This window comes from Salmo trutta, chromosome 5, assembly GCF_901001165.1.
Source record: "Salmo trutta chromosome 5, fSalTru1.1, whole genome shotgun sequence".
Classification (NCBI taxonomy): Eukaryota; Metazoa; Chordata; class Actinopteri; order Salmoniformes; family Salmonidae; genus Salmo; species Salmo trutta.
Window position 1 is genome coordinate 2,331,870 of NC_042961.1, and position 18,710 is coordinate 2,350,579.

At 40.7% G+C, this 18,710-nt stretch overlaps 1 protein-coding gene across 2 annotated transcripts in view; it reads right to left on the reverse strand.

Moving 5' to 3' along the window:
• Positions 1-18,710, reverse strand: part of abch1 (ATP-binding cassette, sub-family H, member 1) — a 64,339-nt gene that overhangs the window by 23,125 nt on the left and 22,504 nt on the right. For both annotated transcript variants that reach the window (XM_029752204.1, XM_029752205.1), the window contains exons 5-8: positions 18,502-18,609; positions 17,891-17,984; positions 6,119-6,193; positions 3,022-3,202 (exon numbers count right to left, since the gene is read on the reverse strand). In XM_029752204.1, coding sequence (XP_029608064.1) covers positions 3,022-3,202; positions 6,119-6,193; positions 17,891-17,984; positions 18,502-18,609 — 458 coding nt within the window. The remainder of the gene's footprint in view (positions 1-3,021; positions 3,203-6,118; positions 6,194-17,890; positions 17,985-18,501; positions 18,610-18,710) is intronic.

Sequence of the window (18,710 nt, forward strand, 5' to 3'; positions counted from 1 at the left end):
TACCCCAATCCTCCACTGGGTTTTCCCCGTTTGAACTCCTCTATGGGAGGAGGCCACGCGGCCTACTGGACCTCGCCAAGGAGGTGTGGGAAGCCCAACCAACCCCCTTACGCAGCGTGGTAGAGCACGTGGAGACGATGCGGGAGCGGATGACAGCCATATGGCCAGTCGTGAGGAAACATATGGAGAAGGCCCAACGCGCCCAAGCCCAGGTCTACAATCGGGGAGCCCAGCCCCGAGAATTCCAGGTGGGAGACAGGGTTTTGGTCTTGATCCCCACGGCCGAAAGTAAGTTCCTGACAACATGGCACGGACCATACGAGGTGGTCGAGAAGCTGGGACCTGTCAATTACCGCGTACGGCAACCGGGGAGACGGAAACCCCAACAGATTTACCATGTGAACCTGTTGAAGAAGTGACACGAGAGGACAGCCTTGCCGTGTTATGGGCGGGACCCAGGACGCCATCGGTACCAGCAGAGGTCCTGAGCAATGAGGACCTCGACCCGGCCCAGAAGCAAGAGCTCAGGGAGCTCGTCGATCGGAACGCAGCGGACTTCTCCGAGAAGCCAGGCCGCACAACCCTCATTGAACACCACATCCGTACCCGGCCCGGGGAAACGGTACGAAAGAGGCCATATCGGATTCTGGAGGCCCGAACGGAGGCCGTGAAACAGGAAGTGGAGGCTATGCTGAGGATCGGGGTCGTGGAAGAGTCCCACAGTGTATGGTGCAGCCCCATCGTGTTGGTGCCCAAACCGGACGGTAGCCTCCACTTCTGTAACGATTTCCGGGGGGTGAACGACATCAGCTTGTTCGATGCATTTCCCATGCCGAGGGTGGACGAGCTCATCGACCGATTGGGAAAGGCCCGGTACATCAGCACCCTTGACCTGAGAGGTTATTGGCAGGTACCTTTGCCAGCCTCCTCCCGGGAGAAGACGGCGTTTTTGACACCAGAGGGGTTGCATCAGTACCGGGTGCTCCCGTTCGGTCTACACGAAGCCCCGCCCATATTCCAATGGCTGATGAACAGAGTGCTTTGACCCCACCAGCAGTACGCAGTGGCATATCTGGATGATATCATCATCCACAGCCAAGGTTGGGAAGAGCACCTGACGTGCCTCCAGGCGGTGCTGGACGCGCTCAGACAAGCCGGATTGACTGCAAACCCCAGGAAATGCAAGCTAGGGTTCGAGGAGGTGGAGTACCTGGGGTATTTGATCGGCCGGGGGAACGTCAAGCCCCAGGAGAGGAAGGTTCACGCGGTGCGTGACTGGCCCGTTCCACGCACCAAGACACAGGTCAAGTCCTTCCTGGGACTGGAAGGATACTATAGCCGGTTTATCCCCAACTTTGCGGCTATAGCTTCCCCCCTCACCGATATAACAAGGGCCCGCCTCCAGAACACAGTGAAATGGACTGACGAGACAGAAGCGGCGTTCAGCCGTCTGAAGGAAGCGCTGTGCTCCCATCCGATTCTTGTAACGCCCGATTTCCAGGTGCCGATGGTGGTCCAGACGGACGCATGTGATACGGGACTAGGGGCCGTTCTGTCCCAGGTACACGAGGAGGAGGAGCACCCCATCATGTACATCAGCCGAAAGCTGATGCAGAGGGAAAATAAATACTCTATCGTTGAGAAAGAGTGTCTAGCGGTGAAGTGGGCGCTAGACACTCTCAAGTATTACCTGCTAGGTACCCACTTCACCCTGGTCACGGACCATGCTCCCCTGGTCTGGATGGTCAGGGGAAAGGACACCAACGATCAGGTCACCAGGTGGTTCTTGTCCCTTCAACACTTCTCTTTCGTGCACAGGTCAGGGGCGAAGCATGGAAACGCGGATGCCCTATCGAGAAGGGAGACCTACGTTGCACTGATGACAGTCCCCTCGCCAACAGAGCTAAGGGGGGGTGGGGGTGGTGTACAGCAGGTCAGCCACCAGGGGGAGACTCGTCAAGGCCTGGTAGCAGATGGAGTGTAAATCATGAGGCGATGGCTCCATCTGCTGGACGTGCCAGGTCTCGACGGGCTCCCCAGCCATGACTGATTGGGAGCTGGTGAGTAATCAAGGGCGGATTGCTCACCAGCTGTGCAAGGCCCATAAAGCTGCCAGAAGGGCAGCACACAAGGGGGACTGGAGGAAGTAAGGTGACTTCCATGTAGTTGGAGACAGTGCCCGAGCGGAAACGAGGGAATTTGAGTTTGGGTTCCAAACAAGATACAGCAAGACCCGGAGCCCAAAAGATGGTATCCCGGAGAGGGTTTCAGGGGGGAGACCTATCCTTTTCTTTTTTTAACTATTATTTAAATAAACACCCTTGAAACTGAGCTAATCCTTCTCTGTCCGTGTCTGATCTGGGTAAACATCTTGACCAAACCCCCTGGTCTGCCACAATATAAAGTATAGTGTCCATACAACCCTACATTTACCTGAGTATATACAGTGTAGTGCCCATACAACCCTACATTTACCTGAGTATATACAGTGTAGTGCCCATACAACCCTACATTTACCTGAGTATATACAGTATAGTGTCTATACAACCCTACATTTACCTGAGTATATACAGTGTAGTGCCCATACAACCCTACATTTACCTAAGTATATACAGTATAGTGTCCATACAACCCTACATTTACCTGAGTATATACAGTGTAGTGCCCATACAACCCTACATTTACCTGAGTATATACAGTGTAGTGTCTATACAACCCTACATTTACCTGAGTATATACAGTGTAGTGCCCATACAACCCTACATTTACCTGAGTATATACAGTATAGTGTCTATACAACCCTACATTTACCTGAGTATATACAGTGTAGTGCCCATACAACCCTACATTTACCTAAGTATATACAGTATAGTGTCCATACAACCCTACATTTACCTGAGTATATACAGTGTAGTGCCCATACAACCCTACATTTACCTGAGTATATACAGTGTAGTGTCCATACAACCCTACATTTACCTGAGTATATACAGTATAGTGCCCATACAACCCTACATTTACCTGAGTATTTGGGCAGCTCTTCTACTGGTCCCGGTCCGGCTCCCAGGATTGGTTGACTCTCTTCCCGGCCACTCTCGAATGATTGTCTGCTCTCTAGTACCCCGCCCAGAGGGGAGGTGCTGTCTTTGGAGCCCACCTGGTCTGAGGTCTCACACAGCTGCAGGAAGGCTTTCTCCAGGGTCTGCAGTGGGTGGATTGGGCAGTAGAGGAGATAGACAACAGTCAATTGAACACACAGATAACACAGTCAAGGGTTTATATGATCAACACAGAAAGCAGTCAACATAGTCAGACGTCTCACATAGCTGTAGGAAAGCTGTCTCCAAAGTCTGCAGTGATTGGGTGGTAGGAGGCAATAAGGGCTACTGCCTACAGGACTGTTGTCTAGCGGTGATAAAGGGTTACTGATAGCAGGACTGTTGTCTAGTGGTGATAAAGGGTTACTGATAGCAGGACTGTTGTCTAGTGGTGATAAAGGGTTACTGTTAGCAGGACTGTTGTCTAGTGGTGATAAAGGGTTACTGTTAGTAGGACTGTTGTCTAGTGGTGATAAAGGGTTACTGTTAGCAGGACTGTTGTCTAGTGGTGATAAAGTGTTACTGTTAGCAGGACTGTTGTCTAGTGGTGATAAAGTGTTACTGTTAGCAGGACTGTTGTCTAGTGGTGATAAAGGGTTACTGTTAGCAGGACTGTTGTCTAGTGGTGATAAAGTGTTACTGTTAGTAGGACTGTTGTCTAGTGGTGATAAAGGGTTACTGTTAGCAGGACTGTTGTCTAGTGGTGATAAAGGGTTACTGTTAGCAGGACTGTTGTCTAGTGGTGATAAAGTGTTACTGTTAGCAGGTCTGTTGTCTAGTGGTGATAAAGTGTTACTGTTAGTAGGACTGTTGTCTAGTGGTGATAAAGGGTTACTGTTAGCAAGTTACTGTTAGTAGGACTGTTGTCTAGTGGTGATAAAGGGTTACTGTTAGCAGGACTGTTGTCTAGTGGTGATAAAGTGTTACTGTTAGCAGGACTGTTGTCTAGTGGTGATAAAGTGTTACTGTTAGCAGGACTGTTGTCTAGTGGTGATAAAGGGTTACTGTTAGCAGGACTGTTGTCTAGTGGTGATAAAGGGTTACTGTTAGCAGGACTGTTGTCTAGTGGTGATAAAGGGTTACTGTTAGTAGGACTGTTGTCTAGTGGTGATAAAGTGTTACTGTTAGCAGGACTGTTGTCTAGTGGTGATAAAGTGTTACTGTTAGCAGGACTGTTAGCAGGACTGTTGTCTAGTGGTGATAAAGGGTTACTGTTAGCAGGACTGTTAGCAGGACTGTTGTCTAGTGGTGATAAAGGGTTACTGTTAGTAGGACTGTTGTCTAGTGGTGATAAAGTGTTACTGTTAGCAGGACTGTTGTCTAGTGGTGATAAAGGGTTACTGTTAGTAGGACTGTTGTCTAGTGGTGATAAAGGGTTACTGTTAACAGGACTGTTGTCTAGTGGTGATAAAGAGTTACTGTTAGCAGGACTGTTGTCTAGTGGTGATAAAGTGTTACTGTTAGCAGGACTGTTGTCTAGTGGTGATAAAGTGTTACTGTTAGTAGGACTGTTGTCTAGTGGTGATAAAGTGTTACTGTTAGCAGGACTGTTGTCTAGTAGTGATAAAGGGTTACTGTTAGCAGGACTGTTAGCAGGACTGTTGTCTAGTGGTGATAAAGGGTTACTGTTAGCAGGACTGTTAGCAGGACTGTTGTCTAGTGGTGATAAAGGGTTACTGTTAGCAGGACTGTTGTCTAGTGGTGATAAAGAGTTACTGTTAGCAGGACTGTTGTCTAGTGGTGATAAAGGGTTACTGTTAGCAGGACTGTTAGCAGGACTGTTGTCTAGTGGTGACAAAGGGTTACTGTTAGCAGGACTGTTGTCTAGTGGTGATAAAGTGTTACTGTTAGTAGGACTGTTGTCTAGTGGTGATAAAGGGTTACTGTTAGCAGGACTGTTGTCTAGTGGTGATAAAGGGTTACTGTTAGCAGGACTGTTGTCTAGTGGTGATAAAGGGTTACTGTTAGCAGGACTGTTAGCAGGACTGTTGTCTAGTGGTGACAAAGGGTTACTGTTAGCAGGACTGTTAGCAGGACTGTTGTCTAGTGGTGATAAAGTGTTACTGTTAGCAGGACTGTTGTCTAGTGGTGATAAAGGGTTACTGTTAGCAGGACTGTTGTCTAGTGGTGATAAAGGGTTACTGTTAGTAGGACTGTTGTCTAGTGGTGATAAAGGGTTACTGTTAGCAGGACTGTTGTCTAGTGGTGATAAAGGGTTACTGATAGCAGGACTGTTGTCTAGTGGTGATAAAGGGTTACTGATAGCAGGACTGTTGTCTAGTGGTGATAAAGGGTTACTGTTAGCAGGACTGTTGTCTAGTGGTGATAAAGAGTTACTGTTAGCAGGACTGTTGTCTAGTGGTGATAAAGAGTTACTGTTAGCAGGACTGTTGTTTAGTGGTGATAAAGTGTTACTGTTAGCAGGACTGTTGTATAGCGGTGATAAAGGGTTACTGTTAGCAGGACTGTTAGCAGGACTGTTGTCTAGTGGTGATAAAGGGTTACTGTTAGCAGGACTGTTAGCAGGACTGTTGTCTAGTGGTGATAAAGGGTTACTGTTAGCAGGACTGTTGTCTAGTGGTGATAAAGAGTTACTGTTAGCAGGACTGTTGTCTAGTGGTGATAAAGGGTTACTGTTAGTAGGACTGTTGTCTAGTGGTGATAAAGGGTTACTGTTAGCAGGACTGTTAGCAGGACTGTTGTCTAGTGGTGATAAAGGGTTACTGTTAGCAGGACTGTTAGCAGGACTGTTGTCTAGTGGTGATAAAGGGTTACTGTTAGCAGACAGAAAAAATAAACTGGACACAAAGACAGAAGTCAAGGGTTAAAATGGTAAGTCATCAACACCGTTAGGGGTCAACACTGTTAGTCGTCACCATCGTTAACATTTCACAAAGCTAACAACAGTATTAGCCAACAAAAATGCTAGACCTCAACACTGATAAATGTAAATTCTATTAGCAGTCCACTCAGTCAGCAGTCCATTCTGTCAGCAGTCCACTCTGTTATAGGGTACTCACCGGTGCATTGTGCTGTTTCATCATGGTTTCTGGATGTCCCTCTGCCAACAGTTGGCCATTTCTCATCAGACCCACCTGGAGCGATAGAAAACAGCAGGGTTATTTACAATGGACTGAGGAAGGAGGCGAGGAGAGAGGATGTGAGGAATCAAGGAAAGATTAAGAAAGAGCCTTAGGTAATACTGTAGACTATAACACAGAGGTAGTACTGTAGACTATAACTATAACACAGAGGTAGTACTGTAGACTATAACTATAACACAGAGGTAGTACTGTAGACTATAACACAGAGGTAATACTGTAGACTATAACTATAACACAGAGGTAATACTGTAGACTATAACACAGAGGTAATACTGTAGACTATAACACAGAGGTAGTACTATAGACTATAACACAGAGGTAATACTGTAGACTATAACACAGAGGTAATACTGTAGACTATAACTATAACACAGAGGTAATACTGTAGACTATAACTATAACACAGAGGTAATACTGTAGACTATAACACAGAGGTAATACTGTAGACTATAACACAGAGGTAGTACTGTAGACTATAACACAGAGGTAATACTGTAGACTATAACACAGAGGTAATACTGTAGACTATAACACAGAGGTAATACTGTAGACTATAACACAGAGGTAATACTGTAGACTATAACACAGAGGTAGTACTGTAGACTATAACACAGAGGTAATACTGTAGACTATAACACAGAGGTAGTACTGTAGACTATAACACAGAGGTAATACTGTAGACTATAACACAGAGGTAATACTGTAGACTATAACACAGAGGTAGTACTGTAGACTATAACACAGAGGTAGTACTGTAGACTATAACACAGAGGTAATACTGTAGACTATAACTATAACACAGAGGTAATACTGTAGACTATAACACAGAGGTAATACTGTAGACTATAACACAGAGGTAGTACTGTAGACTATAACACAGAGGTAGTACTGTAGACTATAACACAGAGGTAGTACTGTAGACTATAACACAGAGGTAATACTGTAGACTATAACTATAACACAGAGTTAATACTGTAGACTATAACACAGAGGTAATACTGTAGACTATAACACAGAGGTAGTACTGTAGACTATAACTATAACACAGAGGTAATACTGTAGACAATAACACAGAGGTAATACTGTAGACTATAACTATAACACAGAGGTAATACTGTAGACTATAACTATAACACAGAGGTAGTACTGTAGACTATAACACAGAGGTAATACTGTAGACTATAACACAGAGGTAATACTGTAGACTATAACACAGAGGTAATACTGTAGACTATAACTATAACACAGAGGTAATACTGTAGACTATAACTATAACACAGAGGTAGTACTGTAGACTATAACACAGAGGTAATACTGTAGACTATAACTATAACACAGAGGTAATACTGTAGACTATAACACAGAGGTAATACTGTAGACTATAACTATAACACAGAGGTAGTACTGTAGACTATAACACAGAGGTAGTACTGTAGACTATAACTATAACACAGAGGTAATACTGTAGACTATAACACAGAGGTAGTACTGTAGACTATAACACAGAGGTAATACTGTAGACTATAACTATAACACAGAGGTAGTACTGTAGACTATAACACAGAGGTAGTACTGTAGACTATAACACAGAGGTAATACTGTAGACTATAACTATAACACAGAGGTAGTACTGTAGACTATAACACAGAGGTAATACTGTAGACTATAACTATAACACAGAGGTAATACTGTAGACTATAACTATAACACAGAGGTAGTACTGTAGACTATAACACAGAGGTAGTACTGTAGACTATAACACAGAGGTAATACTGTAGACTATAACTATAACACAGAGGTAATACTGTAGACTATAACTATAACACAGAGGTAGTACTGTAGACTATAACACAGAGGTAGTACTGTAGACTATAACACAGAGGTAGTACTGTAGACTATAACACAGAGGTAGTACTGTATACTATAACACAGAGGTAGTATTGTAGACTATAACTATAACACAGAGGTAATACTGTAGACTATAACACAGAGGTAATACTGTAGACTATAACACAGAGGTAATACTGTAGACTATAACTATAACACAGAGGTAATACTGTAGACTATAACACAGAGGTAATACTGTAGACTATAACTATAACACAGAGGTAATACTGTAGACTATAACTATAACACAGAGGTAATACTGTAGACTATAACACAGAGGTAGTACTGTAGACTATAACACAGAGGTAATACTGTAGACTATAACACAGAGGTAGTACTGTAGACTATAACACAGAGGTAATACTGTAGACTATAACACAGAGGTAGTACTGTAGACTATAACTATAACACAGAGGTAATACTGTAGACTATAACACAGAGGTAGTACTGTAGACTATAACTATAACACAGAGGTAGTACTGTAGACTATAACACAGAGGTAATACTGTAGACTATAACACAGAGGTAATACTATAGACTATAACACAGAGGTAGTACTGTAGACTATAACACAGAGGTAATACTGTAGACTATAACTATAACACAGAGGTAATACTGTAGACTATAACACAGAGGTAATACTGTAGACTATAACACAGAGGTAATACTGTAGACTATAACACAGAGGTAGTACTGTAGACTATAACTATAACACAGAGGTAATACTGTAGACTATAACTATAACACAGAGGTAGTACTGTAGACTATAACACAGAGGTAATACTGTAGACTATAACTATAACACAGAGGTAGTACTGTAGACTATAACACAGAGGTAATACTGTAGACTATAACACAGAGGTAGTACTGTAGACTATAACACAGAGGTAGTACTGTAGACTATAACACAGAGGTAATACTGTAGACTATAACTATAACACAGAGGTAGTACTGTAGACTATAACACAGAGGTAGTACTGTAGACTATAACTATAACACAGAGGTAATACTGTAGACTATAACTATAACACAGAGGTAATACTGTAGACTATAACACAGAGGTAATACTGTAGACTATAACACAGAGGTAGTATTGTAGACTATAACACAGAGGTAATACTGTAGACTACATCTATAACACAGAGGTAATACTGTAGACTATAACACAGAGGTAGTACTGTAGACTTTAACACAGAGGTAGTACTGTAGACTATAACACAGAGGTAATACTGTAGACTATAACTATAACACAGAGGTAATACTGTAGACTATAACACAGAGGTAGTACTGTAGACTATAACACAGAGGTAATACTGTAGACTATAACACAGAGGTAATACTGTAGACTATAACACAGAGGTAGTACTGTAGACTATAACACAGAGGTAATACTGTAGACTATAACTATAACACAGAGGTAGTACTGTAGACTATAACACAGAGGTAGTACTGTAGACTATAACTATAACACAGAGGTAGTACTGTAGACTATAACACAGAGGTAGTACTGTAGACTATAACTATAACACAGAGGTAGTACTGTAGACTATAACACAGAGGTAGTACTGTAGACTATAACACAGAGGTAATACTGTAGACTATAACACAGAGGTAGTACTGTAGACTATAACTATAACACAGAGGTAGTACTGTAGACTATAACTATAACACAGAGGTAATACTGTAGACTATAACACAGAGGTAATACTGTAGACTATAACACAGAGGTAATACTGTAGACTATAACTATAACACAGAGGTAGTACTGTAGACTATAACTATAACACAGAGGTAATACTGTAGACTATAACACAGAGGTAATACTGTATACTATAACACAGAGGTAATACTGTAGACTATAACACAGAGGTAATACTGTAGACTATAACTATAACACAGAGGTAATACTGTAGACTATAACACAGAGGTAATACTGTAGACTATAACACAGAAGTAGTACTGTAGACTATAACACAGAGGTAGTACTGTAGACTATAACACAGAGGTAGTACTGTAGACTATAACTATAACACAGAGGTAGTACTGTAGACTATAACACAGAGGTAATACTGTAGACTATAACACAGAGGTAATACTGTAGACTATAACACAGAGGTAGTACTGTAGACTATAACACAGAGGTAGTACTGTAGACTATAACACAGAGGTAATACTGTAGACTATAACACAGAGGTAGTACTGTAGACTATAACTATAACACAGAGGTAATACTGTAGACTATAACACAGAGGTAATACTGTAGACTATAACTATAACACAGAGGTAATACTGTAGACTATAACTATAACACAGAGGTAATACTGTAGACTATAACTATAACACAGAGGTAATACTGTAGACTATAACACAGAGGTAATACTGTAGACTATAACTATAACACAGAGGTAGTACTGTAGACTATAACTATAACACAGAGGTAATACTGTAGACTATAACACAGAGGTAATACTGTAGACTATAACACAGAGGTAATACTGTAGACTATAACTATAACACAGAGGTAATACTGTAGACTATAACTATAACACAGAGGTAGTACTGTAGACTATAACTATAACACAGAGGTAGTACTGTAGACTACAACTATAACACAGAGGTAATACTGTAGACTATAACACAGAGGTAGTACTGTAGACTATAACACAGAGGTAGTACTGTAGACTATAACTATAACACAGAGGTAGTACTGTAGACTATAACACAGAGGTAATACTGTAGACTATAACTATAACACAGATGTAGTACTGTAGACTATAACACAGAGGTAATACTGTAGACTATAACACAGAGGTAATACTGTAGACTATAACACAGAGGTAGTACTGTAGACTATAACACAGAGGTAGTACTGTAGACTATAACACAGAGGTAGTACTGTAGACTATAACACAGAGGTAGTACTGTAGACTATAACTATAACACAGAGGTAATACTGTAGACTATAACACAGAGGTAGTACTGTAGACTATAACTATAACACAGAGGTAATACTGTAGACTATAACTATAACACAGAGGTAATACTGTAGACTATAACACAGAGGTAGTACTGTAGACTATAACACAGAGGTAGTACTGTAGACTATAACACAGAGGTAGTACTGTAGACTATAACTATAACACAGAGGTAATACTGTAGACTATAACACAGAGGTAGTACTGTAGACTATAACACAGAGGTAGTACTGTATACTATAACACAGAGGTAATACTATAGACTATAACACAGAGGTAGTACTGTAGACTATAACTATAACACAGAGGTAGTACTGTAGACTATAACACAGAGGTAATACTGTAGACTATAACACAGAGGTAGTACTGTATACTATAACACAGAGGTAATACTGTAGACTATAACACAGAGGTAGTACTGTAGACTACAACTATAACACAGAGGTAATACTGTAGACTATAACACAGAGGTAATACTGTAGACTATAACACAGAGGTAGTACTGTAGACTATAACTATGACACAGAGGTAGTACTGTAGACTATAACACAGAGGTAATACTGTAGACTATAACACAGAGGTAATACTGTAGACTATAACACAGAGGTAATACTGTAGACTATAACACAGAGGTAGTACTGTAGACTATAACTATAACACAGAGGTAGTACTGTAGACTATAACACAGAGGTAATACTGTACACTATAACACAGAGGTAGTACTGTAGACTATAACACAGAGGTAGTACTGTAGACTATAACTATAACACAGAGGTAATACTGTAGACTATAACACAGAGGTAATACTGTAGACTATAACACAGAGGTAGTACTGTAGACTATAACACAGAGGTAATACTGTAGACTATAACACAGAGGTAATACTGTAGACTATAACACAGAGGTAATACTGTAGACTATAACTATAACACAGAGGTAATACTGTAGACTATAACACAGAGGTAGTACTGTAGACTATAACACAGAGGTAGTACTGTAGACTATAACACAGAGGTAGTACTGTAGACTATAACTATAACACAGAGGTAGTACTGTAGACTATAACACAGAGGTAATACTGTAGACTATAACTATAACACAGAGGTAATACTGTAGACTATAACACAGAGGTAGTACTGTAGACTATAACTATAACACAGAGGTAGTACTGTATACTATAACACAGAGGTAATACTGTAGACTATAACACAGAGGTAGTACTGTAGACTATAACTATAACACAGAGGTAGTACTGTAGACTATAACACAGAGGTAATACTGTAGACTATAACTATAACACAGAGGTAATACTGTAGACTATAACTATAACACAGAGGTAATACTGTAGACTATAACTATAACACAGAGGTAATACTGTAGACTATAACTTTAACACAGAGGTAATACTGTAGACTATAACTATAACACAGAGGTAATACTGTAGACTATAACTATAACACAGAGGTAGTACTGTAGACTATAACACAGAGGTAGTACTGTAGACTATAACACAGAGGTAATACTGTAGACTATAACTATAACACAGAGGTAGTACTGTAGACTATAACACAGAGGTAGTACTGTAGACTATAACTATAACACAGAGGTAGTACTGTAGACTATAACTATAACACAGAGGTAGTACTGTAGACTATAACACAGAGGTAGTACTGTAGACTATAACACAGAGGTAATACTGTAGACTATAACTATAACACAGAGGTAATACTGTAGACTATAACACAGAGGTAATACTGTAGACTATAACACAGAGGTAGTACTGTAGACTATAACTATAACACAGAGGTAATACTGTAGACTATAACACAGAGGTAATACTGTAGACTATAACACAGAGGTAGTACTGTAGACTATAACTATAACACAGAGGTAGTACTGTAGACTATAACACAGAGGTAGTACTGTAGACTATAACTATAACACAGAGGTAATACTGTAGACTATAACACAGAGGTAATACTGTAGACTATAACTATAACACAGAGGTAATACTGTAGACTATAACACAGAGGTAATACTGTAGACTATAACTATAACACAGAGGTAGTACTGTAGACTATAACACAGAGGTAATACTGTAGACTATAACACAGAGGTAATACTGTAGACTATAACACAGAGGTAATACTGTAGACTATAACACAGAGGTAATACTGTAGACTATAACACAGAGGTAATACTGTAGACTATAACACAGAGGTAATACTGTAGACTATAACTATAACACAGAGTTAGTACTGTAGACTATAACACAGAGGTAATACTGTAGACTATAACACAGAGGTAATACTGTAGACTATAACTATAACACAGAGGTAGTACTGTAGACTATAACTATAACACAGAGGTAATACTGTAGACTATAACACAGAGGTAGTACTGTAGACTATAACACAGAGGTAGTACTGTAGACTATAACACAGAGGTAGTACTGTAGACTATAACTATAACACAGAGGTAATACTGTAGACTATAACACAGAGGTAGTACTGTAGACTATAACTATAACACAGAGGTAGTACTGTAGACTATAACACAGAGGTAATACTGTAGACTATAACACAGAGGTAATACTGTAGACTATAACACAGAGGTAATACTGTAGACTATAACACAGAGGTAGTACTGTAGACTATAACACAGAGGTAGTACTGTAGACTATAACACGGAGGTAATACTGTAGACTATAACACAGAGGTAGTACTGTAGACTATAACACAGAGGTAGTACTGTAGACTATAACACAGAGGTAGTACTGTAGACTATAACACAGAGGTAATACTGTAGACTATAACACAGAGGTAATACTGTAGACTATAACTATAACACAGAGGTAATACTGTAGACTATAACACAGAGGTAATACTGTAGACTATAACTATAACACAGAGGTAATACTGTAGACTATAACACAGAGGTAATACTGTAGACTATAACACAGAGGTAATACTGTAGACTATAACACAGAGGTAATACTGTAGACTATAACACAGAGGTAATACTGTAGACTATAACACAGAGGTAATACTGTAGACTATAACTATAACACAGAGGTAATACTGTAGACTATAACACAGAGGTAATACTGTAGACTATAACACAGAGGTAATACTGTAGACTATAACTATAACACAGAGGTAGTACTGTAGACTATAACACAGAGGTAATACTGTAGACTATAACACAGAGGTAATACTGTAGACTATAACTATAACACAGAGGTAATACTGTAGACTATAACACAGAGGTAGTACTGTAGACTATAACACAGAGGTAGTACTGTAGACTATAACACAGAGGTAATACTGTAGACTATAACTATAACACAGAGGTAGTACTGTAGACTATAACTATAACACAGAGGTAATACTGTAGACTATAACACAGAGGTAATACTGTAGACTATAACACAGAGGTAGTACTGTAGACTATAACTATAACACAGAGGTAGTACTGTAGACTATAACACAGAGGTAGTACTGTAGACTATAACTATAACACAGAGGTAATACTGTAGACTATAACACAGAGGTAATACTGTAGACTATAACTATAACACAGAGGTAATACTGTAGACTATAACACAGAGGTAATACTGTAGACTATAACTATAACACAGAGGTAGTACTGTAGACTATAACACAGAGGTAATACTGTAGACTATAACACAGAGGTAATACTGTAGACTATAACACAGAGGTAATACAGTAGACTATAACACAGAGGTAATACTGTAGACTATAACACAGAGGTAATACTGTAGACTATAACACAGAGGTAATACTGTAGACTATAACACAGAGGTAATACTGTAGACTATAACTATAACACAGAGTTAGTACTGTAGACTATAACACAGAGGTAATACTGTAGACTATAACACAGAGGTAATACTGTAGACTATAACTATAACACAGAGGTAGTACTGTAGACTATAACTATAACACAGAGGTAATACTGTAGACTATAACACAGAGGTAGTACTGTAGACTATAACACAGAGGTAGTACTGTAGACTATAACACAGAGGTAGTACTGTAGACTATAACTATAACACAGAGGTAATACTGTAGACTATAACACAGAGGTAGTACTGTAGACTATAACTAAAAACACAGAGGTAGTACTGTAGACTATAACACAGAGGTAATACTGTAGACTATAACACAGAGGTAATACTGTAGACTATAACACAGAGGTAAGTACTGTAGACTATAACACAGAGGTAGTACTGTAGACTATAACACAGAGGTAGTACTGTAGACTATAACACAGAGGTAATACTGTAGACTATAACACAGAGGTAGTACTGTAGACTATAACACAGAGGTAGTACTGTAGACTATAACACAGAGGGAATACCCCAACAGAGGTATTACTGTAGACTATAACACAGAGGTAATACTGTAGACTATAACACAGAGGTAATACTGTAGACTATAACTATAACACAGAGGTAATACTGTAGACTATAACACAGAGGTAATACTGTAGACTATAACACAGAGGTAATACTGTAGACTATAACACAACTGTAGACTATACAAGAGGTAATACTGTAGACTATAACACAGAGGTAATACTGTAGACTATAACTATAACACAGAGGTAATACTGTAGACTATAACACAGAGGTAATACTGTAGACTATAACACAGAGGTAATACTGTAGACTATAACTATAACACAGAGGTAGTACTGTAGACTATAACACAGAGGTAATACTGTAGACTATAACACAGAGGTAATACTGTAGACTATAACTATAACACAGAGGTAATACTGTAGACTATAACACAGAGGTAGTACTGTAGACTATAACACAGAGGTAGTACTGTAGACTATAACACAGAGGTAATACTGTAGACTATAACTATAACACAGAGGTAGTACTGTAGACTATAACACAGAGGTAGTACTGTAGACTATAACACAGAGGTAATACTGTAGACTTGCGGTGATAGAATGTGCCCTAAATGCATTCAGAATACATTACACAGGTGGTACAAGGAACCTCTATTCCCTACATAGTGCACTACTTTTAACCTGAGCCCTATGGGTCCTGGTAGAAGGTAGTGCATTATAATAATATGGTGCCATTTGGAACATAGAGATTCTTATCAGTGTGTTTCCAGTAAGATCTGTGTTGAGTGTGAGAAGCTAAATGCAGAATACAGTACTATGCACTTCACACTACTTTCACTTCTGCCTTAGTGGCTCAGCAGGACATTGAACTGGCTACAATAGAGAAGTGAGATCTGATCCATCTCTCATCTGTCTCATGGTAACAGGTCAGAGGGGATGGAATACAGTAGGTAGAAGTTATCTAAATGTCTGTCTCATGGTAACAGGTCAGAGGGGATGGAATACAGTAGGTAGAAGTTATCTAAATGTCTGTCTCATGGTAACAGGTCAGAGGGGATGGAATACAGTAGGTAGAAGTTATCTAAATGTCTGTCTCATGGTAACAGGTCAGAGGGGATGGAATACAGTAGGTAGAAGTTATCTGGTACAGGACCAGAACATCCCCTCAGTACTGTAGTTCATGGTCCATGTGGTACAGAACCAGAACATCCACTCAGTACTGTAGTTCATGGTCCATGTGGTACAGAACCAGAACATCCCCTCAGTACTGTAGTTCATGGTCCATGTGGTACAGAACCAGAACATCCCCTCAGTACTGTAGTTCATGGTCCATGTGGTACAGAACCAGAACATCCCCTCAGTACTGTAGTTCATGGTCCATGTGGTACAGAACCAGAACATCCCCTCAGTACTGTAGTTCATGGTCCATGTGGTACAGAACCAGAACATCCCCTCAGTACTGTAGTTCATGGTCCATGTGGTACAGAACCAGAACATCCACTCAGTACTGTAGTTCATGTCTGTCCCCTTCACCACTCGATCACATTTCATTTCCTCACGGAGGAAAAAGGCTGCTCAGAAACAAACATCATCACAGAGGAAAAGCAGGAAGAAGGTTTTACAGTAACCTAATCTGTAGATTTACAGAGCAGTAGCTCCGAGGTATTAGACTTTCAACCAGTCAGGATAGGGAATGAACACTACTAGTCTGATGGAGGACATGGTGAGGGCCATACAACTGGAATAGTGTATATAACTGGAACAGTATGTTCTGATTGAAGACAACCAGACCATTGACGCTGTGACACACACGCAGACCCATAGTCCACCTCTCCCCCCTTTCTAAATCGGTGAAACACAGAAGAACTACAGGAACTACCAAAGGACCCATTGTTTCTCAGCAGAGGGGACCTGATAATTGCCTGCTCATAAAGTATTTGAGGAGGGCCGGTCAGTTGAGCTGTGTGTTTCCCCTTTCCTCTTATGACAACAGATAAACAAGGCACAGCGTTCACAGAGGAGCATTTCACAAAAGGACTGTGTGTGTGTGTGTGTGTGTGTGTGTGTGTGTGTGTGTGTGTGTGTGTGTGTGTGTGTGTGTGTGTGTGTGTGTGTGTGTGTGTGTGAGACAGTGTCTTACCACATTGGCTTACCTGGCCTCCTCTATGTAGTGTCTATCAGTAGGTAGTTATCATGTATATAGACTGTATCTTACCCCATTGGCTTGCCTGGCCTCCTCTATGTAGTGTCTATCAGTAGGTAGTTATCATGTATATAGACTGTATCTTACCACATTGGCTTGCCTGGCCTCCTCTATGTAGTGTCTATCAGTAGGTAGTTATCATGTATATAGACTGTATCTTACCACATTGGCTTGCCTGGCCTCCTCTATGTAGTGTCTATCAGTAGGTAGTTATCATGTATATAGACTGTATCTTACCACATTGGCTTGCCTGGCCTCCTCGATGTAGTGAGTGGTGATGACGACTGATACTTTTCCAGTTTTCACAATCTCTACTAGATGCTGCCAGATCCTACAGGGACACATGACACAACTCAGTTTAAGGATCACATCCTGTTGTTCCAAATGGCACCCTATTCTCTATAAAGTGCACTACTTACCAGAGCTCTATGAGCCCTGGTAGTGCACTATAAAGGGAATAGGGTGCCATTTGACATACAGCCTTAGCCTTATGACCTGCCTGGGATTACCCTGACTAGACTGATTTGGCTGGGCTTTGTAACACAGCACTGGTACCATTACACAATCAGATTACACACCCATATACTTCCAACAGGATTTATACAGTCTTTCTGAATGAGAGACAAAATGGTTTCTGTAATGAGGGGCAGAGAGTGTGTTTGACGGGGTGAGACTGTTGGAGAGAGAGTGGTGTTCAGAAACATACATGTTATCTTCAGACTGTATATGACATTCATTATACTGGATGGAAAAGGGGAAATGTGAAGCAGGTTAAATATTGTAGGTTTTGTGTGTGTGTGTGTGTGTGTGTGTGTGTGTGTGTGTGTGTGTGTGTGTCCAGTACATACTTGGCTCTCAGCACAGGGTCCACCCCGACTGTGGGTTCATCCAGAATCAATAACTGGGGGTTTTGAAGTAAGGCTGCTCCCAGAGACACCCTCCGTTTCTGCCCTCCGCTGTAAACACACACACACACACACACACACACACACACACACACACACACACACACACACACACACACACACACACACACACACACACGTTACATAAAACA